Source organism: Vulpes lagopus, chromosome 5 (assembly GCF_018345385.1).
Source record: "Vulpes lagopus strain Blue_001 chromosome 5, ASM1834538v1, whole genome shotgun sequence".
In the NCBI taxonomy this organism is placed as follows: domain Eukaryota; kingdom Metazoa; phylum Chordata; class Mammalia; order Carnivora; family Canidae; genus Vulpes; species Vulpes lagopus.
In genome coordinates, this window is record NC_054828.1 from 19,075,602 (window position 1) to 19,102,282 (window position 26,681).

At 39.8% G+C, this 26,681-nt stretch overlaps 1 protein-coding gene across 8 annotated transcripts in view; it reads right to left on the reverse strand.

Annotated features, from left to right (window-relative positions):
- LIMS1 (LIM zinc finger domain containing 1) overlaps positions 1–26,681 on the reverse strand; it is a 148,522-nt gene that overhangs the window by 4,379 nt on the left and 117,462 nt on the right. For 4 of the 8 annotated variants that reach the window (XM_041754660.1, XM_041754661.1, XM_041754662.1 and 1 more), the window contains exons 2-10: positions 20,771–20,930; positions 7,339–7,405; positions 6,152–6,272; positions 5,471–5,620; positions 3,949–4,099; positions 3,354–3,446; positions 2,531–2,579; positions 707–782; positions 327–519 (exon numbers count right to left, since the gene is read on the reverse strand). In XM_041754660.1, the coding sequence (XP_041610594.1) occupies positions 372–519; positions 707–782; positions 2,531–2,579; positions 3,354–3,446; positions 3,949–4,099; positions 5,471–5,620; positions 6,152–6,272; positions 7,339–7,405; positions 20,771–20,930 (1,015 nt within the window). In that variant the 3' untranslated portion in view covers positions 327–371. Of the gene's footprint in view, positions 1–325; positions 520–706; positions 783–2,530; positions 2,580–3,353; positions 3,447–3,948; positions 4,100–5,470; positions 5,621–6,151; positions 6,273–7,338; positions 7,406–20,770; positions 20,931–25,367; positions 25,616–26,681 lie in introns of those variants that run through there. The other 4 variants (XM_041754654.1, XM_041754655.1, XM_041754657.1 and 1 more) reach the window with 4 other exon arrangements.

The following is a 26,681-nucleotide window of genomic DNA, read 5'->3' on the forward strand; positions in this document are numbered from 1 at the left end:
AGAAGAATACTTTAAAAACTTTTCCCAATATCTATTAAAGACTGGAATTCTTCCATTTGAATCCACTTGTTAAAAAAAAAATCTATACCATGTTGTGATTTAAACAAGGAGATGAGGGAGTCGACAGATTAAGGGAAATAAGTACAAGCTGGTAGTAGGTGGGGATTTATTAACGTAGGCTTTAATAATTTTAATAATTAAGCAAAAGGACCAGCTCTACACGGGACAAGTACTTGTATTTCAATCTCTGACAGCTACAAATACATGCCAAAAAGAAACAAAAGCAAAAGACCAAAACAGAACAAAATATACTCTAAAGAACTAACCAAAGAAGAAAGCAGTGAAAGTGATGACAGAAGGGACAGAAAAGTTTACAAACAGACTGGCTTTTTCTTTTTCTGCTTCTCCTTATCCTTTGCTTCTCTCTCCCGTTTGGCAAGTCGCCTCTTAAATTCTTCTGGCATTTTTTCATAACAGTGTTTGCAGACTGGTTTTAGATCAATTTCAACAAACTTATCCCTTTGAGCAGAACAAAGAAGGAATAGAAGAAAGAACATAAAACAATTAAAAGAAGAACCTTTACTTTCGGAAGGCCTACACTGAAAAAATAAGGAATCAATTCTCTTTCTAAAAATTGTATTTTATAAGAATGTTACCCTAACGTGTTCAGTCTTAGGATTCACACTGGACAAAACTGTAGACTTACTTGAGTGTTAATTTAGTGTTGCAGGTCGAGCAGGCAAAACAGTTGACACACCAGGCCTTATTCAGAGCAGAGACCACTAGAGGAAATGGAAAGACAACTGGTCACATACATTGGTATGGAAAGCACCGGAGCTGACACTTTCAACTCCAAGAGAGCTGAGGTGGCTTCTATGACGAGTGGAAGAGGTTCTCAAGAGGTTTTCTTTTTTTTTCTTTTTTCAAGAGGTTTTCTTACAAAAGAATCACATGACTAAAAAGTTTAGTGCTGCTAATGTTTACTGAATCAATCAAATCAATTTATTTAAGGCTATATTTTCCACATTTAAAAAAAAATGGAGCACTTATGTCTTCCACGACTGTAGGCTTCATCTTAGGGAAGATTACCATCACCATTTTCAATCTTTATTTATAGTTAACATTTTTCTTCTTTCCCTTGAGGTATATAAATGGTATGTACCATGTCTTCCCACCAAAGCTGGGCCTCTCACTCCCATAGATGACGGGGTAGATATTCAACATGCATTACGTCACTCAGATGAGCTTTTCTGGCACAGGGCCTGCCTACGAGCACACTTGCTATTACCTTTCCATGCCGACTGCCACTGGCCCAACAAAAAAATATGGACTAGATAAGTAATTTAAAAATCCAGGGGTGGGGATCCCTGGGTGGCTCCCTGGTTTAGCACCTGCCTTCAGCCCAGGGTGTGGTCCTGGAGTCCTAGGATCAAATCCCACATTGGGCTCCCTGCATGGAGCCTGCTTCTCCCTCTGCCTATGTCTCTGCCTCTCTCTCTCTCTGTCTCTCATGAATGAATAAATAAAATCTTTAAAAAAAAAATCCAGGGGTGCCTAGGTAGCCTCAGCTGGTTAAGTGTTTGCCTTCGGCTCAGGTCGTGATCCCCGGGTCCTGGGATGGGGCCCTGTATCAGGCTCCTGCTCAGTGGGCAGCCTGCTTCTCCCTCTGCCGCTGCCACTGCTTGTGCTCGCTCGCTTGCTCACTCTCAAATAAGTAAGTAAAATATTAAAAAAAAAATCCAGACATTAACTTATTTGTCTGTAGAAGTTTTTCTCTCAAAGCTGACAAGAAGCGAGCTTCCTTTGACAGCTTCTCTCACCTGACAATTACCCCTCATAGGAGGGAGTTAAGTTTTATTTTCTATAGCACTGAAGAGTGCTCTCCTGAACTACTGCTTTCACAAACTGCATCATGGGCAGTGTTTTGCAAAGTATTTCCCAAGTTGGGTTCTCTGACGAGAACCATGAAGCATGCTACAAACAAGAATGTTTAAAACTTTGCCAGGAAGTTTCTAGCAGAATTGTGCTAGCCACTATTAGCAAACACAGCTGCTTCTGTTTTGTCCCAGTTAATTAGTCCTGCCTAATTACCACAGGACAAGGCTGGCCATCCTAGAAATGTCTATAGAAAACTGCCAGGTTTTAGCATCTGCAGGGTTAAAGTGACTCTCGCTGACTGCCATGGCAGACTGAGCTGTTCCTAATAAACACCGCCCTACAGCTTCCAAGTTATATAATTCCAGGGGATAGAAATAGAAACAGATCTCAAGGTTGGCCACGAATGTTCCCACAATATCTACCGTAACAATCCCATGGCACTGCCCTAAAGTATTTATCATAAAGGAGTAACATATCCAACTCTTAGGGTATTATCATCTCAGCTATGGATTACTTGAGAAATATGCCAAAGACAGAAAAAAAGTAACTGATAATGATATTCCAAACAGCAGCAGTGACTGCTAAATTTTCACATTACCAAAGTGTTTTTGTGTCAAAATGATGCCATATAAAAATCCCTACAGACACGTACCATCACCCTCTATAACACGGTTGCAGTGGAAACAAACATCACCAAATAGCTGAAAATGAAAAAAAAAAAAAAAGTGGTAAAAATTCAAGATGTGTTAAACTAAGTTTTATAACATCAAACAATTTAATATAATTTCTGTTCTTTCTACCATTTAAAACAAATTGTTGGCTACCTAGATCCAGAATTTACCAGTACTAGAGAAAATTAGTAAAGTTCACTGACTAGTTTTTGCTTTTTACAGTGAAAATAATTTACTTTTCATCACTATCAAAAACAAAAGAAGGCTTTGGAAATGGTCCAAATTTAAGGAAGCTAAAGGAAAATAACAACCCTAGACAGGGTCCAGCTCTGGAGTGGAAAAAAATGATACAAGGACATTACTGATACAAGCGACAAAACTGGAATAAGTACACTAAAGTATTATATCCATACTGATTAACTGCAATTATGTAAGAGCACTCCATATTCTTGGGAAATATAAAGTGACATATTTAGGGGTAAAGGACCACGATGAACTTATCAGCAAATAATTCAGAAAACATAGGTGCATATATAATACATATATTTGTATATAAAGATATGTGCATTTATTAATGTATCATTTTATAGAGAAAAACACATGCAAATGACGAAGTAAAAGGTACATAGGTATTTATATTTTTATTTTACAATCTTCCAGTGAGTCTAAAATTATCTCCCAAATAAAAAGTCAAAAGAAGAGCTCTCAGTCCAATGTACATTTTCCAAGAGATTTCCTTGTAGCTAAAATATTAAGTTCAAATTCATCTAAGTGTATCTAGTATCCAATGAGTACAAACCATACCTGGTTATAGTGGGTTTCGCAATAGGCCAGGCCCTTCCTTTCATAATGGCGATGTCCAAGAAATGGCTTTTCACACTTGGCACAAACAAAATGCTGAAAGAAATTGCTAGAGGTCATTTTTGAATTGCCATCTTTTATTTATTTAATGAAGTAAAACTCCAAAGTTAAACTATCCTCAAGGAAGACACATGCAAGTCTGACGTAGTTACTTCACTTTGCCAGGGCACCCCCTGTGACATGTTCAGTCTTAATTCAGGTGTCTTGAATTAAGGTTCTGACAGGTTAAAGACATGGCCTATTTAAACAACACAGAATGAGAAAAGAGGTCAACACGTTAGTAGCATCTATAAGGGAGGGGCTGTTGGATATGGACCATGACATTTCCTGCTTCAAGAAGGATTTAAGAACAAAAGAGCACATCCTGTATCATTACTGAGAGATCACAAAAGCAGTGTGTATTCTATGTTAATTTTCTACAAGGTCATTTGTCTCAAAAATGTCCATATTTAATCTTCAGAATCTCCTACACTTGTCAGCACATCTGAATGATGGAAATTCAAAAGTCCTGGTTACTCCTCCACCATTTCAGACTCACCTCCACATGCCACTGCTTGCCCATGGCATTTACCACACGCCCTTCAATGGGCCGTCGACAAGCGCCACAGATGGGGACTCCCATTTTATCATGGCACGGAAGGCAGTACAGTTCTCCCTTCAGCTCCCGGGCATCAGCTGTCAGCTCCTTCCTGTCCATGAGGAAGATACCCAACTAAATACTACTACTGAGAGAGAAGAAACAGGCAGCCAATGTGGCTGACACACTTTGTAGCAGGTTTTTGAAGACTCATTCTAACAATCCCTGTAACCTTCTTTTTTCCCCTCAGTGTTGTTCACAGTAGCCTAAATTGATAGGCTTGAATGGGTTTCAGATTCCTGTCAAAACATCATCATGCAACGATGATAAAATGTACAAATAAGTCTGGATACTGATCATATTTATCACTTCCTTGTCTATTATCACATTATAATCCCTCTGTCTTTCTTAAAAAGCTAGAAGAGAATCATCACAATGTTCAGGATGGACTCGGTGATACTATCAAAATAACTGAGGTTAGTTAGAGACTAGTTCCATTTACTAACAATTGTTGCAAGTTATTAAGAGTTAACAGTTAACAGAAAATAAACAAATGAAATGCCCAGAACGTTCCTCCTCCAAATGCTAACGTTCACTATTATTTTCTGTTTCCTTCATCAGTAAACATTTAGGCAGAGGTGGCACCAATTAGCCAAATGGACTTGTTTACATTTCATCTGTTTTAAGTAATTCCTTAGAACTGCTAATGACAAATGAACAGAGAAAAATTCCACAGAGTAAAAAAAGAAAAAAGAAAAAAAGAAAAAAAAGAAAACTTCCAGAGTGAAATAGGCAAGAAAATAAGATATAAACTGATAATCACAAAAAAGATGTGATTTTTTTGTACTTACAGCACAAAGTTGTTTTCTTGATCTTTAGCTTACCCTTATCTCTCTCCACCCTGCAATAATTTAGCATGTGCGTTCACACTGATTATATTAAACTCTTTCCATTAAATTTTTAGATAATTTAGAAAATTGTAACCTAATAATTTATCATGAGTTTCTGAAGAAAAAAAATTCCCTTCTAATAAAGCAAAATTAAATAAAAGTAGCTTAGGATATTTTAAGATAACACTCTATTACAACTGAAAAAATTATGTAGGTACAAAGAGAAGACTTTTTAAGAGGGTTTTTTTTTTTTTTTTTTTTTTTTTTTTGGGTCCTGTGTTGAGAAAACACAGTGATCAAAAATAGTTTTGGGGGCAGTTGAGGATATTTTACTATTGACTATTGACACACACACACACATATACATACACATGGGGGGAGTGTATGCTAAGCACACTCAAATGTGGTAAAATGTTAAGTGATGAAACTCAATGATAGGTATTTTTTATATTATTCTCTTGACTTCTTATAGGTCTAAAATTTTCTAGATTACAAGTTGGAGAAAAACAATCGGGTGTGCTGGAGTAACAGAAATACAGAAATATGTGATTTTTCATTTTATTTCTACTATTTATGTAATCAAATAGCAATACCCGCAATTGGCACAGTTGAAATGGTCTGGATGGTAAGGGTCATTCTTGAATATCAGCGGCTGCTCATCAATGATGGCATGGCATTTCTGGCAGATGTATTTTCCAAGGCCTCTGGCTTTCTCACGATTATGACAGGGGCGACATAGATGTCTAAACAAAGCCAAAACTTTTTTAGAAACTTAAATTTAAAATAATAATAATTAAATAATTAAATAATTATTAATAATCTAATAATTAAAAAGAAATACGCCCTGAAAAAGAGTTAAATAAATCATTTTTATGTTGGTTTTTTTTTTTTTTTTAGAGATTTTATTTATTTACTTGACAGAGAGAGAGAGAGCAGGAGTAGGCAAAGCAGCAAGGAGAAGGAGAGGGAGAAGCAGGCTCTGCAGTGAGCAGGGAGCTTGGCATAGGGCTATATCCCAGGACCTTGGGACCCTGACCTGAGCCAAAGGCAGACACTCAACCCACTGAGCCACTGATTGATCTTTAAGAAACTCCATTTTAAGTACCTATCCTGCTTCTGTTGGCCCAGGGACACAGAATTCTCGGGTCCTCTCATAACAGATAGCAGGCGAACTGATACACTGAGGTCTTGAGTCTCAGTCCCAGGGAAAAACATGCATGGCCTTGTAGTAGTTACTTCTCCAACCACACCTGATGAGGATGAAAAACTCCTACCTCCCAGCATTCTTGACAAACCCAATATCTGCCAGCACTTCCTGGCAGAGGTCACAGCGGAAGCACTCAGGATGCCAGCTGTTATTCATGGCTTTGATCACTCGGCCAATGATGAATTCACCTGTGGGAAAGTAACACAAAGGACATCCAGTGTGCACTAAGGCAAAAGACACGGAAAAAAAATATATGTCTAACACTTTCTCCACAACTCAGGGCTTTCTAGGTATGTGTTGGCCACAGTGAGCACTGCATTAGGAGGAAGCTGTTTTCACCTGTGTCCCTGGTTGTGATTCTGTAGTCATAGTTTCTGGTTGTCTTATCACATCTCTGGATCTGGTTTTCTCTTTTCCCAATGATATACAGGGTTCTCTTAAATGCCTTTTATTTCTGATCATTACCGACAGAGAAAACTGAAATCCACAGCACATTTTCTTGAAACCTATACTTAATTTCTTCTTTCACTAAATTTTAGAACATTCTACTCAGTTTCTCCAATGTCTGGAGACCTTCTAGTAGAATTGTTAGCAACCAGTGAGGTGGCTAAAATGCAAGCAAGTTAAACACTTGTATAACACACAGCCATCCTTAAGCATCTAAAGCACCCCTCCAATATTTTCCCTCTCTCTTGGCAACCCCAAAAGTGAGTAGGTAAAGGCTAAATTAACAGGGGGCAGGCATATTTCAAAAGATCATCTGATAAAAATCTTAATCAAAAACAAACTTTATAGTAGATGTCCTTAAAAATCATTTCTCTCTGGGTTTTGACACTCTTCCAGTTTGTTATATATGTATACATACATATATATATATATATATATATTTAAAGATTTATTTATTTATTTATTTATTTATTTATTTATTTATTTATTTATGAGAGAGAGAGAGAGAGAGAGAGAGAGAGAGAGAAAGAGGCAGAGACACAGGAGGAGGGAGAAGCAGGCTCCATGCCGGGAGCCCGACGTGGGACCCGATCCTGGGACTCCAGGATTGCGCCCTGGGCCAAAGGTAGGCGCTAAACCGCTGAGCCACCCAGGGATCCCCAGTTTGTTATATATTAATGTTAATATATTAACAAAGGACTGATGAAGCACCTGGATGCTACTTATAATGAGCACCCAACACCGTTTTCACCACTGACATAATTTTGAGACTCACTTTTTACTTTGCCATTCAGCAGCAAAACTTACCACACTGATGACAGCAAGGAGCAAAGAGCATCTGAAAGTCATGTTCACAATACTTCCTTCCTTCAAACTGAAATAGAAAGTACCATCAATTTGTACAGATGAAACAATCACAGGATGAATATAATTATTCTGTGGAGACATATAGGAAAGTTGTTTTTGAACTAAGTGCTCTACCCTAAGAATTTATAATTCTACTGAGAGTTTTAAAGCAGATGTACTTTTGTACCTTCCCTAAAGATACACCAAACAACTGAGGTGACACCTGATATGGCTCCAGAATCCAGTGGCCTCCCTTTACTGATGCTAACTCTTTTCTGGCTTGCGGACTCATGAAGAGTCTAATTGAGAGCTGTAGACCCCTCTCCTGAGAAAACAGGCACATACACACAAACCCCTTCTCACTTTTTTTTTTTTTTTTTGGCTGATATCTGAAATGTACCACAAGCTTAAATATTTACAAATGGTAGGTATTCTAGTATATTTTAGATTTACACATTTTAAAGTGAGGCCAAAACTGATTTAAAAAATAAATATTCTATTTTAATAGTTGGAAAAATTTTTATCCTCCACTTTTCTCCTTGAACTATTTCCATTTCATTCCCCCAAAGTTTAATCCTGGTGTGATATTTTTCCCCTAAACTATATACTAAAGTCTTTTTTTAAAAAAAGATTTTATTTACTCATGAGAGACACAGAGACATAGGCAGAGGGAGAAGCAGATTCCCTGTGGGGAGCCTGATGCAGGACTCGATCCCCAGACCTGGGATCACAACCTGGAAGTGGAAGGCAGACACTTAACCGCTAAGCCATCCAGGCGCCCCTATACTAAAGTCTTCAACGGATCACCCTACCATACTTCTTGGCAATTAAAATGTTATGAAACTTTACATTTTGTTTTACTTTATGAACCCATAAGGCTCTAAAACATTCTTTTTCTTCTGGATTAAGTTACCACTACAATGATTATTAATACACAAATGGCCAAAACATGAATATATCACAAATGGCAAATTTCACTTTCCACTATTTACTTGAAAAGCCTATCTTAATGAGATGAGCAGGGCTCCTCTTCCTCTCACAATTATTCCATGTATCCACGGATTAATATGACCTACCATTGGAAGACTCAGGGTTCAACATTAATTTTTATTTTGGGGGTTGCTTTTACCCTCTTCACATAAATAAGTCATGAGAATTATATCCTGTCACCCTTTGAATCGTCGAACCCCTTGCAAGTTGTATGTCAAATATTTCACATGCTGTTTAACTATCAAAATCTATTTTTAATGATGTATCAATAGTCAACTCAGTTTGCTCAATCATGGAAATTAGCTGGAGATTTGCTCAATTTATTGAACCTACTCAGCTATAATTAATTGGCAGACCCGCAAAGCAGATTTTGTGCCAGAAAAAGGCTTACTTCATTTTGAAATTCAAGCGAATAAGCTCTGATACATTTAATGAATCTGTTTTTAAAAGTTACAAACAGGTGGTAATACATTGATATGTTTATTGCTGTATTAGCCAATCCTGTGTCATATTACACTGTGTATAGCCCCAAGCAGGAGTTATTTATGAAGCAGATATGTTACTTTACTGGATAAATATTACATATATATGTAGAAATCTCATGTTTTGCTTTTAGCAGTAGTCAAAACTATTAAAATATAGACTCAGAATCAACTCCATTGATTTAGTCGGAAACAATAAATTGTTTACCACCCACCCCAGTGTGGTGAAAGACCAAGGCTCAAAATTGTTTGTGTCAACTGGCCACTTACATTTAATAGCAAAAGACTGGTTAATGATAATAATGCATCACAACATCTTTAGAAGGAAAGGAGAGTGTGTGTGTGTGTGTTTGTGTGGCAGTTTTATTACAGTTTTTAAAATCAGTAATTTTTAATGGAAACAACTTGGCCAAAGATCTGTCACAGAATTTGGAGACCCATTAAAACAAAGTTTAATAAAAAAAGAAAGAAAAGGAACACTCAACTTTTAGTTTGTATTTAACGAAAGGGGGAGACATATATTGTTTCAAATAAAAACAAAATGAATCCAGCAGTCAGTATATATACTATATTTACTGGCAGAAGGTAGACAAAATCAGGATCAGTTGTAATTTGAATAAGTCTTTTTCTTTTCTTTTCAAAAAATTATTTATTTATTTATTTTAGAGAGAGGGAGAAAGCACAAGGAGGGAGGAGGGACAGAGAGAGAGGGAGAAGTAGACTCCTTGCTGAGCACAGAAGCCGGACATTGGGTTGGATTCTGGGACCCTGAGATCATGACCTGCGCCAAAGGCAGATGCTCAACTGCTGAGCCACCCAGGCGTCCCCATTTTCTGATCATTTGTATTGTTAGAAATCTGATGTGATTCTTGTTATTGATAGCTTGTAGGTTTTCTGGAAATTTCCCTTCAAAAACTCATTTCTTTCAGTTCTGGGACCTTGTGTTACTCCTTTAAGCATTTCTTCCCCATCCCTAGCGCACACACACCCTCCCCCCCGCCCTCCCTTCAAAACACCTGGAAGTGGATTCTGGTTTAACTGACTGAGCCACCCAGGCACCCAAAGTCTTTTTTTTTTTTTTTTAAAGATTTATTTATTTATTTTAGAGAGAGAGGGAGTGGGCAGGGGAGAAGCAGGGGGAGAGGGAGAGAATCGCAAGCAGACTCCCCACTAAGTATGGAGCCTGAAATGGTGCTTGATCCCACAACCCTGAGATCATGACCTGAGCCAAAACCAAAAATCGGATGCTTAACCACCGGAGCCACCCAGGCGCCCCTCGAGTAAGTCTTTTAAGATGTGATTCAAATAGGTAGCATAGTGTAGCAGTTAAGAACACTGACCATGGATCCGAAAGGCCTGAGTTTAAATTCTGGCTGAATCACTGGCTGTGTGGCTTTGGCAAAGTTGTTTAACCTCTCAGTGCCTCGTGAGAGTCACAAGTCTCTTCTGTTTTGGCTGTTTGTTCTGGCTTTTAACATAAACTCATCATGTTTATAATTTCTTACCACTGCTCTTTCTGCTTTGCTCTTATAGGATTCTCCCTTTAAAAGGATGAGTCCTGTAGTATAAATATACAGAGGAATACCATTCAGCCATAAAAAAGGGAATCCTGCTATTTGCAAAAACATGGACAGAACTGCATGCCATTATGCTGAAATAAAGAAGTCAGGCAGAGAAAGACCAATACTGTGTGATCTCACTTATGTGTGGAATCTAAAAATGCCAATCACAGAAACAGTGAATAGACTGGTAGTTACTGGGGTCTGGTGGGATGGGGGAAATGGGGAAATGTCAGGCAAGGAAATAGCAGGATTCCCTTTTTTATGGCTGAATGGTATTCCTCTGTATATTTATACTACAGGACTCATCCTTTTAAAGGGAGAATCCTATAAGAGCAAAGCAGAAAGAGCAGTGGTAAGAAATTATAAACATGATGAGTTTATGTTAAAAGCCAGAACAAACAGCCAAAACAGAAGAGGCTTGTGACTCTCACGAGGCACTGAGAGGTTAAACAACTTTGCCAAAGCCACAGGCAAGCTTCTAGTTATAAAATAAGTAAGTTCTGGGGATCTAATGTACAGATATAGTTAACAATACTGTATGGAAGACTTGAAGTCTGCTAAGAGAGTGGATCTTAAATGTTCTCACCACACAAATACACACACACGATAATTACATGAGGTGATGGATGTGTTGACTAACCTTACTGTGGTTATCATTTCACAATATGCACATATATCAAATCATCATTTTGTATACCTTAAACTTACACAATGCTGTCTGTTGAGTAAATTTCAATAAAACTAAAGAAAAAGAATGAATCCTTTTGATTAGGAATGAAAAAGGCAGAGTCTTAAAAGGAAGTTCTCATGATTACTCCCCACATTTCCAAATCTGCCACAATTCTGAATATAGAACATCCAACACAGTTCCAGGCTTCATCCTTAACAAGAAAATTCATAAGGTAGGGAAAGACTGGAAGGCTTACAACTTTGAGGACACGTGACTAATGTCTTCTGATTCGTGTCCTGGAGCAATTATTCATAGTAAGATTTGAGATTCCTTTCTCTTGTGAAGTGAGAGAAGTAAGTGCTACTGTGAATATAAATATATTATCAGACAAATCAACTTTCAGAAGACTTCAGAAATTTAGTTCCCTGAAACCAAGATACAAAGATCCAGGAATAGATTCTCTGGAAACCATCCATATTCCAAACCCCTTGCATATCCTGAAGTGTGCTTACTCATACAGAATGTCTAAGAACTCTGGTTGATGCCACCTGCAAGGAACAGGGATTGTTCAGTATGGAGGAGGATGAACCAAAAATAGCTCTGCTCTGTACTGTTTTGAGTTCTGTGAAGATTCTCTTTGAGGGTGGGGAGATCCTGCTGCTTTAAAGAAAGCTCAGAATTAGAAACTTGTCTCATTTCAAGGCAAGTGCAAGCAAACGCTGACGATCTTCACTTGGTGATTTGTACTGGTTTGTCGTCAATGGTTTTGAAGTGAGTGGGTCAGCAGACAAGCACCTCCTCTGGTTGGAAAGTTTCCTCTCCACCAGACCTCCCTTCTCAGGGTTCAGCCTTCCTGAGTAATTATGATTCTGTATAAGAGGAAATGAGTGAAGAAATCTCTTTGTAAACCCTCTTTCCACTAAATCATTCATCATAAATTGGCCTTTCCTGTTATGCATTTTGTGATAGGGAAAAAAGGACGCATCTGGGAAATTCAAACTAAAGAGAGAGAGAAAGGAATCTGAAGTATTAACAAAGAACCTAGCCCCTAAATGTGTACTATGCTGAACTGAAAAAGGCCGCACACCACATTCCTAGTCCTTAGTTCAATCTACTGGGATTTGTAATGTTTCTGGAATTATATCTCTCTTTAACTGTTGGTTCCATTTTACTTACAAAAGTATCTTCAAAGGGGAAATATTAAATGATCCTTTTACTGGAGATACTCCAAGATGTCACAAAGTTAGATTTAGGAGTCATTACAGTGGCTATATATAGTCGATGTCAGGGCCTCTGGTCTCCATAGGTATTCCCAGCCCTGCCCCTGCCCCAGAAATGGCATTTAAACAGCCTTCTCATGCCACCGTTGACTTGGTCTTTTACCTATATTTCTTCATATGTACTGGAGGATGATTGGAGCTACTAGCAACTCATGAAAACCAGCACTGATGGAAAGAGATTTCCCTTTGAAGCTAACTACAATACCAATTCAAAGATCACTAATCATATATAACTCATACATTTATCCAACCCTTCTAAATTTTCCTGGTCTGAAAATGAGGAAAGTACCATGGAAGCCGCCTTAGTTCTACCCAAATCATTGTGAAAACTGTATTCACTCCTAGGACTAGGGCGCAGTGTGGTCTACACGCCTGTCACACAGTGCGTTGTAAGCTTTCCATAATATTTACTGAATGAATGAAGCAATAGTCATGGCCACATATAAGGGACCATTATTTCTCAGTCCTAGGAAACCATTTCAGTTTTGGAGAGTCAGGGCATCATCCTTGAGCAGACAGGCAAGTGTGAGATAAAATCCTGATCTGGGGCAGCCCGGGTGGTTCAGTGGTTTAACACCGCCTTCAGTCTAGGGCCTGATCCTGGAGACCTGGGATCGAGTCCCACGTCCAACTCCCTGCATGGAGCCTGCTTCTGCCTCTGCCTGTGTCTCTGCCTCTCTCTCTGTGTTTCTCATGAATAAATACATAAAATATTTTTTAAAAAAGTCCTGATCTGACCACATCCCCACTAGTTAACTATGGGCAAGGCCTCTGAGCCTCTCATAGCCACATGTAAGTTGGGAATAAAAATACCTAATTTGCAGGGTTCATGTGGGAATCAAAAGAACGAAGTTTGTAACCTCACTCATAACAGAGGTTTAGTTATTTCGGAAATAAAAATATTAATGTAACTCACAAGTCTTTTAAAATCAGCAACTATAGGTCATTTGTCCACATATAACGTACTACATTCTAGGCAAGGCGAAGGACTGTGAAGTAAGACAAATGAGGTGACCTTACTCTCAAGAGACTCACATGAAACAAGAAACAGCACCTCAACTCTTGGTGCTAGTGTTGGAAAGCACTACCACTGTGACACTGACTGTTCTAACGTGTTCCTCGTTTTTATTACTACCCTGATCACTACCTGCTGATACAGACAAAACTAAAAGATAGAATCAATAATACTTAAAAGTTGTTTAAAATTAAAATGCAGAAGTAGGGCATTTGAAAAGAGAAAAATAAATTTGTTTGTGGAACCTGTTCTAATTACCACATAAATAGTATACCTTGCTTTGCTGAGAATGATATTTTCATTATGAATAGTTGAGTGATGACTATCCAAGAATGGTATACTTATCTTTCCTTGTGCCTATTTAAACCAGAAGATTAGGCTTTCTGGAAGGTCTTTTTAAGTGAAATCTGTTTAGAAATACTTTTTAATTAAATTTATGGCACAGGAACTAACTCTAAGTGCAGTCAAGTTCTTAGAGACAGAAAAAGGGTTTTGTTTAATGAGGGTATCGTCTAAACAACCTGGGAAACATGCCCACCTAAAATGGACTTGGTATTACCATAGTGAAGTTCATAACCTCCTCAAAGGGACACACTCATTTAGTGGATCTCAGCTGAGGGTGAGTTAGCTCCCCAATGGATATTCGGCAATGTAAAGAGAAACTTTTAGTTGTCACAAGTGGGGAATCTAGTGGGTAGAGTGATATTATTAAACATTCTACAATGCACAGGACAGCCTCTCAAACAAAGAATTATCCAGCTCAAAATGTCAACAGTGCTGCTGCTTGAGGAAGCCTGGTTTAGTGTGTGCAAGCGTTACTTTATTTGAGCAGTACTCACTGGGAAGTGGTACTAGGGAGTGAGCTAATTTACTAGGTACTGTACATGCTACCTTGTAATTATCTTGTTAGAGAAAACTGAAATTCAAAAATGTTAAATAACTTGCAAAGCCAGCATTGCTGGGATTCATTCCCCAGCTGTCAGACGCTAAAATCTGTGCTGCTGCTTCTGTATCCATCACCTCTCTTAGGCAGACCAATAGAGAATATAACCTAGAGGTCTTATATTATCTTGTGGGTTTCTATTAAGAACTTAAAAATCATGATTGAAAGGTCCCCTGGCTTCTCTGCCAACACACACTGTGAACTTGAGAATTGGCCATCTGAACACAGATGAAGAGGTAATTCTATTGCGTGTGGAACCCTGAATTACTAGGTTCCTTTTTTGACCATGTACCAATAAAGACAATTCACCCTCTGCACCCACTGCACAAATCTGAAAAAATGCTGAGGTCCTGAAACAGACTAATTATGGATACATGTTTCCTGAGAAATCCTAGGATACCGGCTTCACTGGCAGCTTCTCTCAGTCAGGGGACCCTCTAAAGGCAAGACACTAGGCTAGAAGCTGTTGCAGATGTGCATGCTGACAACCTGTAAAATCACATCATGATTGTTTTCTAAAAACAACTATCTTCCATTTATTAAGCTCTTTTACCAAGTAGCAGGCACTCTGCTGAAACACTATAAACATCATCCTATTCTAGTTTTCAGGAGATTCTGGGGGGGAAAATCTGTGCTCAGGTAGATTTAACTTCTCCCTATTACCAAACAGTCTATAATACTGTGAAGTTTTCATATCTTTTAATGATTCAATCTTGGGCAGTCCAGTTTAACCTACTGTAGGGTAAGTTCCTTAAGACTCTAGCCAGCTTGCTCATCACTCTACTCCTAGAATGTAACATGGGCTGCCTGACACATTGTAACTGCCTAATGAATATTATAAATATTATTAAATGGTGAATAAAGGATGAATAAACAACTCTTGTGGAAAATCTCATGGATGTCTGACAGATTGAAGTTCTTTGGTCATCTCCAATCTGTGAGAGTTCCTCAGTCTTGCACTGTCTTACATGACCTTGACATTTTTAAAGGGTGCTGGTCAGCTGTTTATAGAGTGCTCCTCATTATGGGTTTGTCTCCTGATTAGGCTGAAGTCGCAGATCTGGAGGGATAATACCACAGAAGTTTAATGTGCTCTATTTCTTGCATCATACTGGGGAGTACATAATCTCAACAGGATTTCTTAATGGTCATGTGAACCTTGATCACTTGGTTGGGATGGTTATCTGCTAGGTTTTGCCACTGCAAAGTTACTACTTTATACCTCCTCTATTTTTTTTTTTTTAAGATTTTATTTATCTGAGAGAGAGAGAGAGAGAAAAAGAGAGTACAAACCAGGGGGAGAGGCAGAGGGAGAAGCAGACACCATCTGAGCAGGGAGCCTAACGTGGGGTTCGATCCCAAGACCCTGGGATCACCACCTGAGCTGAAGGCAGACACTTAGCTGACTGAGCCACCCAGGTGCATCTATGTTACCCTTTCTATAGCCCCGTCAGAAGTGAGTCATTAAGTCCAGTCCGTATACAAAGAGAGAATTGTGCTCTTTCTTTTCCATTTAATATATGCTCTTGGAGATTGAGTTTAAAGTTACTTGAGTCATTTAAACAAACTGGGAGGAAGGGAGCTTTTAATACAAGAAATAGTACTCTAAGTATCAGAAGTGATTATATTAAAATCCCAACTAGATATAACATATTACTCAATAACAGAAGATTTTGGTAAGGTCAGTATCCTCTCAAAGATCATTCTTCACTATGACTCTTCCATTATACCTCCTCTGCAAAACACACAAAAATTAAAAGTAATTGCATTTAGTGTTATATGTCTATAAACTACTTTCAAATAATTTGGCAGGAGATGGGTGTGGAGGGTGTGTGTGTGAGATGCACAAGGGCACATGATACTCATTGTATTATTCTTTCAACTTTTCTGTAGGTTTTATTTTTTAAAAAAGATTTTTATTTATTTATCCATGAGAAACACAGAGAGAGAGAGAGAGAGAAAGAGAGAGAGAGAGAGAGAGAGAGAGAGAGAGGCAGAGACACAGGCAGAGGGAGAAGCAGACTCCATGCAGGGAGCCTGATGTGGAACTCAATCCCAGGACTCTAGGATCACGCCCTGGGCCAAAGGCAGAGCCACCCAGGTATCCCTTTTCTGTAAGTTTTAAACAAAAGTTTGTTTATTCAATACTATCACACTGGCCTGAACTAACATATCAAGTCAGCGGTCCACATATGGTACTGAAAATACATCATGGCCCAGGCTTCTACTCAAAACTGAAATCTCCTTTGTTTCTATTTAAGAATTCATTTCTTTCATCCACCACTCTGGATAACAAAGCCTGGACAATGTTCATGAGATGAACGATGGGTAAATGAGTAAAGTGTACCAAGATTTTGAAGTGTATGTTAGAAAATGTCTGCCCTGGCTCCTAGTGGGTATATTAGCATTTTATCTTGCCATCTTTACTATCCAAGTACCGTATACACAGGATTGTATTTATTAAGCACCTAGTAGTCATCAAATACTGTAAAACAAATGATAGAAATACCAAATTAATGAGACAGTCCCGACACCAAGGTATTTAAAGTTAGAGGGAAAGAAGATAAACATATAAAGAAACATGTGCAATGCTCTCCAAACTAAAGATATAAACAAAATGCTGTGTGTACTTAAAGAAGATAAACCGAAGTGAGACAGATGGGAGTGTCCTGAGAACATGACTGATGTGGTCTTGTAATAAAAACACCCTGGGTAAAGCAGTCATTGATGACAGAAGCTGTGGAGCCCAAGAATCATGAGACCAACTTTTTATTCTTCGGTGGTGATGGATTACAGTCTTGATGGCAAACTTTAAGTTCACTAGCTGAACCACATGATCTGGTGGGACTGAAGTTCACCTTGAGTTAAGGAGCCAATGCAGGTAATAAACCTGGATGCTGCTAACTCATGCTTAAGAGGAGCTGCAGATGAGCCAGAAATAGCTGAGCTCAGTCAGCTTACCTCCAGACAAACATCTTTGTGAGTGGGTAGGAAACTAGTGTAATGCTAGATTTGCCTTCAGGGCCATAGGGAGGAGCATCCTGGCCATCTGATCCAAACTATCAGAAATTCCACAGTAAAAGTGAATCCCATTTTCAAGGGGAAGTAAGTGCAGAGAACCCACGTAGAAGTCTTCAGAACTAATCCTATGGAGAAAAGAGTAGGGACTATGGAAATAAGGGAAAGATGATGTTTTAATAATAAGACAAAAGCAATATCAAAGCTGTAGAGTGGAAAGGACACATTTACTATTAGTTTTTTAAAGGATTTTATTTATTCAGAGACAGAGTGAGAGCTGAGTCAGGGGAGGAGCAGAGGAAGAGCGACAAGCAGACTCCTGAGCGTGGAGCTTGACATGAGCCTGATCTTATGATGCTGAGATCATAACCCGAGTCAAAATCAAGAGTTGGTCATTTAACTGACTGGGCCACCCAGCCACCCCACATTTGCTATTATTAGATACAGCAAGACTGAAGTACGTACGTTGTGTCTCATATGGAAAAGCAAGCCAGGTAAATTTGGGGGCTTCCTTTTCAATAACTGAAAATATAGACTATTTCTTGGAAGCCTTGGATAGCTTTCTCTCTAATATCATTCAACCAAAGGAAAGGCTGGATTTTCCACGTGGAGGTTTATAAATTCCTGGCCTTGGAAATGGGGTTTTGATGATAAGCATAGCTAAAATAGCAATCTTCCTCAGGATCCCAAGGACCTTAACCTGGGCAATAGCCCATTAATAGACAAGTTCTAAGTATTCATAACATTCTGGAATAGTATCAGACAGATCCAGGGAGCATATTTATAGTCCACAAGTAAAGAGGAGTAAGAGGTGGGCAGGAGGACAAGTGTGAGTCATGCTTTATTCTGTTCTGCCAAAAGCTCTCACAGAGCTTTCCCTCTGACTAAGCACAAGTGGCCTGGCAGCTGATAGGCTGCAGATGAAGAACCAGGACCTTAGGAGGTGATCGTGCTTGACAACATTATAAATTCCAAAGTGCTCGGCAAACCGACCATATAATATGGAATTAATGTTTGGAAACACAAACTCTGTCTTTCTCTTTTGGGTCCTTTTTTTGCTCCTCTGGACTCTCTCCTAAGGCTTCTGCCATAACTACCCACTTTAATAAAAAATATCTTAGATTTGGGACACCTGGATCGCTCAGTGATTGAGCGCCGCCTTCAGCTCAGGTCCTGATCCCAGAATTGAGGACTGAGTCCCGCATCAGGCTCCTCACATTGAGCCTGCTCCTCCCTCTGCCTATGTCTTTGCCTCAATCTCTCGCTCTGTATGTGTCTCTCATGAATAAATAAATAAAATTTTTAAAAAAATCTTAGATTTGAAAAGAATATTCAAGGGAAAGAATACCGTATTGGGCATTAGTAACCAAACTAAGTTCTAATCCCATTTGTGTCATAGATCTGCTGTGTTACAGGAACTTTTCAACCTCTGTGGGCCTAGAGTGGGGGAAAAACGTAGGGATAAGGTTGGGATTGACAGAGTATGAAGGCTCATTTCCTCAGGAGGCAGACTCCTGACTCTCTCTCTTTTTTTTTTTTAATTTTTATTTATTTATGATAGTCACAGAGAGAGAGAGAGGCAGAGACACAGGCAGAGGGAGAAGCAGGCTCCATGCACCGGGAGCCCGATGTGGGACTCAATCCGGGTCTCCAGGATCGCGCCCCAGGCCAAAGGCAGGCGCTAAACCGCTGCGCCACCCAGGGATCCCAGACTCCTGACTCTCTTAAGTCACCTCCTCCCTTGCCATAGTCTGGCACGCCTCTGCTGTGCTGACCTGAGAACCTAAGTGTTTCATCAAGACACAGAAGCAGGTCTTGTCCTTTTACTCCCGACTGAGGACCACCCTTCTTCTTGCCCCTGCTCCCTTTCTCTCCCTGCTGCCCAGACCCCTAGAGATTTCCTTTTCTTCTTCAGGAATCCGTCACTCTCCTCATTATCACTGGCAGCCTCTCCCACAGTCTTCAGGGGGACCTGTCACCTTGATGCCAAGAGGTGTAGCCCCTGCTCCAGCTGCCTCCCTGCCTCCCTCCTACTGTGCCTCTCTTGACTGTCACTTGCCATTCCCAGCTCAACACCATGACCTTTGACAGAAAAAGAGATCTCCCTGCCCAGGGAAAGAGGAAGAAATGAAAGCAAAGAGAACAAGGATTCCTGTTCCTCTTGCTAGGGTTTTTATAATGGGGAATGCAGCTTCTAGGATACAGCAGGAGCTCAAAAATATGTTCGGGTGAATAAAATAGTGCTCCCTAATCAAATCTCTTAAAGCTGTTATGTTATTATATACAGGGTAGTTTTGTATGTTATGTGCATATGATGGGCTTAATAGCTTTTCTGCAGGCTGGGCTGGAAACCTGTCTCTCAGGAGGCATTGTTTCTATGGGAAAATGTGGTCTGAGCGGCAAACAATTGACTTAACTAATGACTGTTAAAAATTACCTTTCCTTCCTCAGGAATGGCTTTTAAAAGAGGGAAATTGAAAAATGTGCTAGGCAAAGAAGAAATCAAAGAGCAGCCATTTCTGGCTATACCATAATTCTATGTACGTATATTATTGTAGAGAGACACACATATATAAGTATGTAAGGAATAAGCTGGTAAAAGTATACTATCTAACTGGGGGCACACACACACACACACACACACACACACACACGCCTCCATAGACTAGCCCCTTAAATAGACATATTCTGTGAGAAGGGGTTTCAGTGACGGTAAGAAGAAATACAAAGGAAGTACAGACACCATGAGGTAACACAGGAGAATCAAGAACAAGAATTTGAGGGGTACCTGGTTGTCTCAGTTGGGGAAGCATGTGACTCTTGATCTCAGGGTTGTGAGTTTGAGCCCTACATTGGGTATGGAGATTACTTAAAAAAATAAAATCTTAAAAAAAAGGAAAAGATTTTGGAAAAGAAGATACATAGTATAGCTTAATATGGACAGACTATCCCTCCAAAATAACCAAACAAAATCCTCCTTAGCAAATAAATGCATGGAAGCTTCTACTCGTTGCATGAAAGGTAGGTAGGTAATGGATGCCCTGCTTTAGAGAGGATATTTCATGGTGCTCTGAGTTGGGGAAAGACATAGAGGCAGGCATTAGTAAGGCATGTGTAGGGGGCATACAAGTGGGGACCTGAGTGGAAAAGCCAAAAAACCTGTGGCTAATGTTTATAAAAGGACTCTGCTGAGCTAACGTGTGCAGGTCTGACAGGTGGAATCACAAGGAACTTAGGGTTCTGAAAGAGGGAGGCGGACTGAACAATATACATGGGGGGCGTCTGTCAGGGCACTCTGCACATGAGCCATCGCTCAAATACCATATACTTCAATACAATTTTCACACCAAAATTTAAAGCAAAGAAGAATGCCTCAAAACAAGCGGAAGGGCAGAGGAAATAGTGCCCCGTGCTTCTGTCTGGGCTGACTCACCTCATAGAAGAGTCCCTCTGGAAACTGCTGGAAGCACTGAGCGCACACGAAGCACTGCTCATGGTACAGCTCCCCGTTACTGTTTACTATCTTCTCGGCGGGTGCAAAGCCCCCCTTGCAGCGCTCACAGGTGGCGTTGGCCAGAGCATTGGCCATGTTGCTGTAACACACAAAGGACAGGGAGTCACAGACTGTCTACCTTTTCTTAGACTTAAGACCAAATGACATGAAGAACTGAGGAGAACATTCTATCTGATCACAAAAATCATATTGCAGCCGTAAAGCCCAATTTCTTGTGTCTTAAGAACTCAAACTGCTCCCACCTCTTTGTGGGTGTTTAAAGAGCCTCCTGCTTGGATTCTTTTTCTTTAGCCTTTCTGACATTCTTCTTGCTAAATATACTGTGAGTACCTACTTCCTGTGAGGAACTAGGGATAGAGACAGAAGCCAAGCTTTGCCCTCCAGGAAGGAGCCTGAGGTTACAGCTTAAATAAGCAGCCTAATTAAAATATCCACAGGTCACCATCTCAAGGCCACTATCTCTCCCTTCTGAGAACAGAATCTAAACTGCATGTCAATTGAACACCGAATCCTGACACAGGTTATCTCTCTGGTTAGATCCTGCTGAAAGCAACTGTTGCAAGTAGTTCTTTTTTTTTTTTTTTTAAGATAGATTCATTCATTCATTCATTCATTCATTCATGAAAAACACAGGGAGAGAGAGGGGCAGAGACACAGGCAGAGGGAGAAGCAGGCTCCATGCATGGAGCACCATGCAGACTTGATCCCGAGTCTCCAGGATCACACCCTGGGCTGAAGGCGGCGCTAAACCACTGAGCCACCTGGGCTGCCCACAAGTAGTTCTTAAACCAGACTGCCTTAATCCTGTAATCTCATTGGTAAAACGAGCATTGAAAGCTAACATTATAAATTGTTTCTTAAAGTCACAGGATACACTGTGACGATCCTTTTATGGACACGACACAGGAGGTTCAGAGAATTGGAGTGACCAGCCCAATGTTGTGACATGATGAAGCTCAGTAGTTAGGGGAAGACATAGGACCAGAATCCAGAGTCCCTGTTCATAAAATCACAACCGGATTACAGTATCAATTTCGAACACTCAAGAAGACGTGATAGGGACACTTTGCACATCAGGCAGTCACATTACCACCGATGACCCCAGTGACCTGGTCTCTCTCCCTTGCTGTCAATCCACTGCACCTTGAAACATACAAGAGGCACTTGATAAATGGACCCGCATCCTAACTAACCTTCGTGGAGTCTGGAAGAAGAAAAGTATATACTCAGATAATTATTTCGTTCTAACAAGCCCTCAGTTTCACATAAAGAACTGCTTCATTCTAAAAGGCCTTGAAGTGGGGAAGGTCACCTAACCAGAGTCATCGTTGGCCAGTCTGTTCTTCACAATTGGCAAGTTTATTTTCAGATGCCCAATGAGAGTACAAGCTCTACCTGTGTGTCTAGTTGCCTGGTGCAGCCTGTACCACCCAGATATTGAGTCAATCCACCTCAAAAAGTTATGGCCAACATTCTCTAGAATCTTCACAGCCACCCTATCAGGCAGGTGAGGAGTTTTCATCTTACAGACAGATTAACTGCCTTGTCCCCTCAGTTTTCCCGTTTCCTTAGCAGAAGGGATCACACATACCTTGTCTCACCTCCATCCCACCCCACTGGAAGACACCTTTGCCTTCTTGCCCCAAATGTTTCAAAGAATAGTACTGCTATTCTGTAGCCTTTCCATGATGAGCCCCATGTAGAAGTACCACATTCATAACCACATATCAACTCACACCTCAACTTTACTTCATAGGTTTAAATATAGAATTAAAACATCACAAAAAAAAAAAAAAGAAAAGAAAAAAAAAGGAAGAGAGGCAGCCTCAGTGCTTGGTAAATCTGGTCTAAGTCTCATACTAAAATAAATTTTCTACTTTGTCATTTTAAAATTACTGTGGGTTGTGGAGAGAAATGCGTCACATTCCCTTCTTCATGTGGCTTTGGCATAAGCCAGATGAACTGTAGCAGTTTTAGCAAAGCTCTTGGAAGGGTCTGCACTTTCCCTTTCTCCTAATCAAAATCTGCAGGTGTCTTGGATGAAGTATGGTAAACCAACACCTGCCCTAATATCGTTTCGAGGAGAAAATTTTTAAAAAGTATATAACTTTGAAAGCCAGAAGATGCTACCCAAATATAAAGGCATCATTATTAATTTTGAACCCTCTCAAAAGATTCACCAGATCCTTATAATTTTCACAGAACTCTCAAAAAGCAGGAAGAGAAGAACATTCTGGAATATCCTGCTCCATTATCTAGATCAAGTAGTTCTCCAAGTATAGGGGCCACTGTGACCCATTTAGGGGTTCAAAAGGTTCTTTTTCCACCTGCATCTGTGGGAGGCCTATTTTCTTTGTATATATATCTAAGGCAACATATAACACTAAGATAAATGCAGAAACAGAACTGAGAAACTGTCTTAGACTGTCATTAATGAAGATTTGAAAATATGTAATTCAATGCCACTTTTCCCACCAAGCTTTTTTCATTTTGGAAAGAGTTATTTTTCATAAAAATTAACACTTATGACTAAATGCATAATGAGTTTATGTATCTCAAATGAATACATATTTAATTTTGTTCTTAGTTTGTATTTTCAGTAAATATTGATAAGCAAAAGCTCTCTGGGGACCTCAATACCTTTTTATTATTTATTTATTCATTCATTCATTCATGAGAGACACAGAGAGAGGCAGAGACACAGGCAGAGGAAGAACCAGGCTCCACGTAGGGAGCCCGATGCGGGACTCGATTCCAGGTCTCCAGGATCACGCCTTGGGCCAAAGGCGGCACTAAACCGCTGAGCCACCTGGGCTGCCCTTAAGAGTGGAAAGCAGTCCTAAGATCAAAGCATTTGTCACCTGTTTCCTACTCATTGTACTAAACACTGTTTATATTCAAATTCAAATACTCAAATAGTGAGAAAATAGGTAGACAGTTTCTCATACACAGGAAAAATAAACTAGCTTTGGAGATAATATAATAGGTATTTTTGAAGAAGTATTCCTTTTAATAACAAGCAGGATAAGAAAAGAAACTACATTAGAGGAAACTTTCAGGAAAGAACCCCTAATAATCTCACTAACCTATTTACATTAACTTTCCTTTCTTGTCTTTGACCCTCTGGCACTAAGTATTTCTTTCAATTGACTATTTTTTGAGCAGTTTTAAGTTTACAGTGAAACTGAGGCAAAAGGAGTCGAGTTCCCCTTCATCCCCACATGCAAGCCTCCCCTGCTACCAACATCTCTACCAGAAACGTAGTCTGTTATGACTGATGATGAATCTACAGTGACCTATGCATTTGTTTACAACTGTTTTTTATATATAAAAGTTACATTTTAGAAGTCATGAATGATAGTTACAACTGTCATCTGGCTAGTTATAATTAGTTGGCTAATTTTTCAAAAAAGGATTTTTGCTAAGAAGTATTGATGATAAATAATATGTTGGGAAATATATATGTAGAAGCCTTTAGTACAGAACCTTCACATTTGGCCAGTAATAACTGATTTACCCGATCCACTTCTACAGATGAACCATACACAGAAAACTTGGTATCACAGGGCTTTTTCTCAAGTGTCTCACTGTTCAAAGTATGTAAAACAAATTTCCTGGCATCAAAACGAAAAAAATGTGTAAATCCAAAAAGCATCTTAAGAGTCCACAGAGCATTTTGGTTACAGCATAATTATAATTGCCCAATTACATTTAAACAGAACTCTTTATAAGTCGTGAAAATAGAGGACATCTGTTATAACACCACACATAATAGATTAATGGAAATAGAGAATCAGGTTAGTTAAATTCCCCTTAACTCATAATTGACAAATTGAGGATTTGCAGTTAATTCTAAGCTTATGACTTTGTGGAAGATCAACAATCTTCCATGAGTCTAACTACTACTCTGCACTACTTTTTAAAATTGTTTGCTAAAACTCATTTAATAACATGAATTAGACTTTTAGAGTTAATGGCACACACACACACACACACACACCTATATTTGCTAAATACACAACATTCTTATTTATTGATTCAATCCCCTTAAGACAATATTAAGAAATCCAGTTTGCCTACCTCAAATTGCTGTTAAACCTAACAAAAATGTGTATCTTTATCAACAGTCTGTAATTCAGTTTTACTGTTTCCCTCAACCAACTTGTCATCTGTGGGAAGTTTAAGAGCATACAATCTTTCTATTATAAACCCTGCCAGCAGCAACTCTAAGCCTCCCCCTTGGACTACATAATGAAAATGTACTATTATGAGGAACCTACTGAACACAAAGACATTACTACTATTACTTTAAAGGCAGCATTTTCCTTTACTTCTGCATCTCATCTGGTGTATCTCCCCGCCTGCTGGAATATGCCTCCCTCCCCTCCATCACTCTGGAATGCCCCTGCTCAGAGTCGAGGAAATAAAACTATCAATGGCTACTGAACTCAAAGCCCAAGCAAGCAGACTAGATCTGGAAGATAGGAGCTCCTCTTCCAGGAGAGGAGACACTTACAATTTTGCATAAAAGTCACAAAACTCCTTGTAGACCTTTACGTCACTGTGCCTGCGCTGTAATTTGGACACAGCCCGCTCGTCTTCATTGCCATTAGCCTGGTGGACACTGTTAAGGACTGCCTGGGGGATTTCTTCATTCTCTGGGATAACACAAGGGTGCACCCTGCCCGGGAACGCCATCCCAGGGTGCCTGAGAGCTCCAAGCCCAGGGCAGAGAGTAGCAGGGCAGGGGACGGAGAAACAATATCCAGGCCTCCCCTGCTTCCCTGCCAGGGTCACTCCCACTGTTCCCACACACGTCAGCCCTGCGTTTGCCAGGGTCGCTCCTGGCCCTTCATATTAAGAGCTCTAGCAGCAAAGCAGTCACTTGCTGTGCCAGTCCTGAGTTTTGAGGCATTTCTGGAAGCTCTAGAAAACATTCCCCAGAGCAGTGACACAGTCTTTGCTGGAGCAGCCTTCCCGGCAGACTGTGTCTGTAAATACTGCTTCAGAAATAGAGGACTGGTTGGCAGGGTCCAAGAGAAACAAACATCCACATGCCCTGGGGGATCTGTCACCAGGCATTATCCACATGAACACTGTGGTTCTTGTAAAACACCCTCAGATATTGTTTCTAACAAGCTCCCCACTGAGGCTAAGCAGCTGGCACACACTGGGGGACATCTTAATGCCCAGGGCATGCTTGCCAGCTATGCCCATGGCTGTCTTTCACCAAGGATCTGTGAGTCCCTAAGAATTTGGAGCTACTTTTGACTTATTGATCCTAGCAGTTGGCACATAGCAAGAGCTGGATGATGTGTTCAATGAATGGACACGAGGAAATAGGAAAGAGTTGGGCATCTAGTTAGAAACCCTCAGCTAATCCTGGTCTTTATTATGGTTAAAGATGCTGCTGGCATTCCTGCTATAGTCAGTCCACATTGCTGTCATCTTGCAGCAGTACTGCAGAAGAGGAGGGTGATGATGTAGGTCACGGGCAATACAAGGGCTCAAAAAATTTCTCCAGGAACAGTCCTCTGAGCACCAAGGTACCCTCCCAACCAAAATTAAGGTACCAAGGACCACTAAAGAAAGAAACACTAAAGATGAGAGCCATGAAATCAACAGCAAACAAACAGACAAAATGCAGCTGAGACTTCCAAGTAACAACTAATAAATAATAATGCTATGCATTATGCTCATTATTGCATCCCTTATAAGGTAGGTATTATTTACAGGTGAGGAACCGAGATTCAAGGAGGCTGAATAACCCAGTAAGTACGTGGTAGAGTCAAGATTTAAATCTAGGGATCTTCATCCTAGATGAAGCTAT